General features: G+C 38.7%; 1 protein-coding gene across 1 annotated transcript in view; it reads right to left on the reverse strand.

Annotated features, from left to right (window-relative positions):
* Positions 1-278: 278 nt before the first annotated feature.
* LOC106302699 overlaps positions 279-517 on the reverse strand; it is a 1,056-nt gene continuing 817 nt past the window's right edge. Inside the window, exon 2 of the mRNA XM_013739158.1 lies at positions 279-510. Coding sequence (XP_013594612.1) covers positions 279-510 — 232 coding nt within the window. The remainder of the gene's footprint in view (positions 511-517) is intronic.

Below are 517 nucleotides of genomic sequence, written 5' to 3' on the forward strand. Positions count from 1 at the left end.
AATGCGTGCCTTTAGGCATCACTAAGTGAGCCGGGCCATGGCCTTCAATAAGGCTGGCCGTGCCTGCTATAGTATTGATATTGGCACTCTTTAAAATGAGGTTAACAAAATATCTTTTGTCTTTTAATATAGTGTGACTTTATCCACTTTGTATAAGGCATATATATAAAGTAAAAACTTTATTTCATAAATAGAATTGCCAAAGTCATAGAACATAAAGCCAAATCAAGAATTCAAAATGCAAAGACAAAAGCAATATGATATCGAAATCTTCATATTCAGCCACTTGTAAGGAGGTCTGAAGTCTCAAAATCCCCATGACCATCTCTGCCATGGGCTTGATCATCCTCATGGTCCAGATCATTCTCATTATCATAATGGACGAAATTTTCCTCAGAGTTCTTGCCTTTTATGCTCTCCTGGTAGAGCTTAACAAGGTGTTGGGGAGTTTTGCATTTATTAGCCCAATGATTGGTCATCCCACAACGATAGCAAGCAGATTTGGTCGAGCTCGAGC

Source organism: Brassica oleracea, chromosome C7 (assembly GCF_000695525.1).
Source record: "Brassica oleracea var. oleracea cultivar TO1000 chromosome C7, BOL, whole genome shotgun sequence".
Taxonomy (NCBI): domain Eukaryota; kingdom Viridiplantae; phylum Streptophyta; class Magnoliopsida; order Brassicales; family Brassicaceae; genus Brassica; species Brassica oleracea.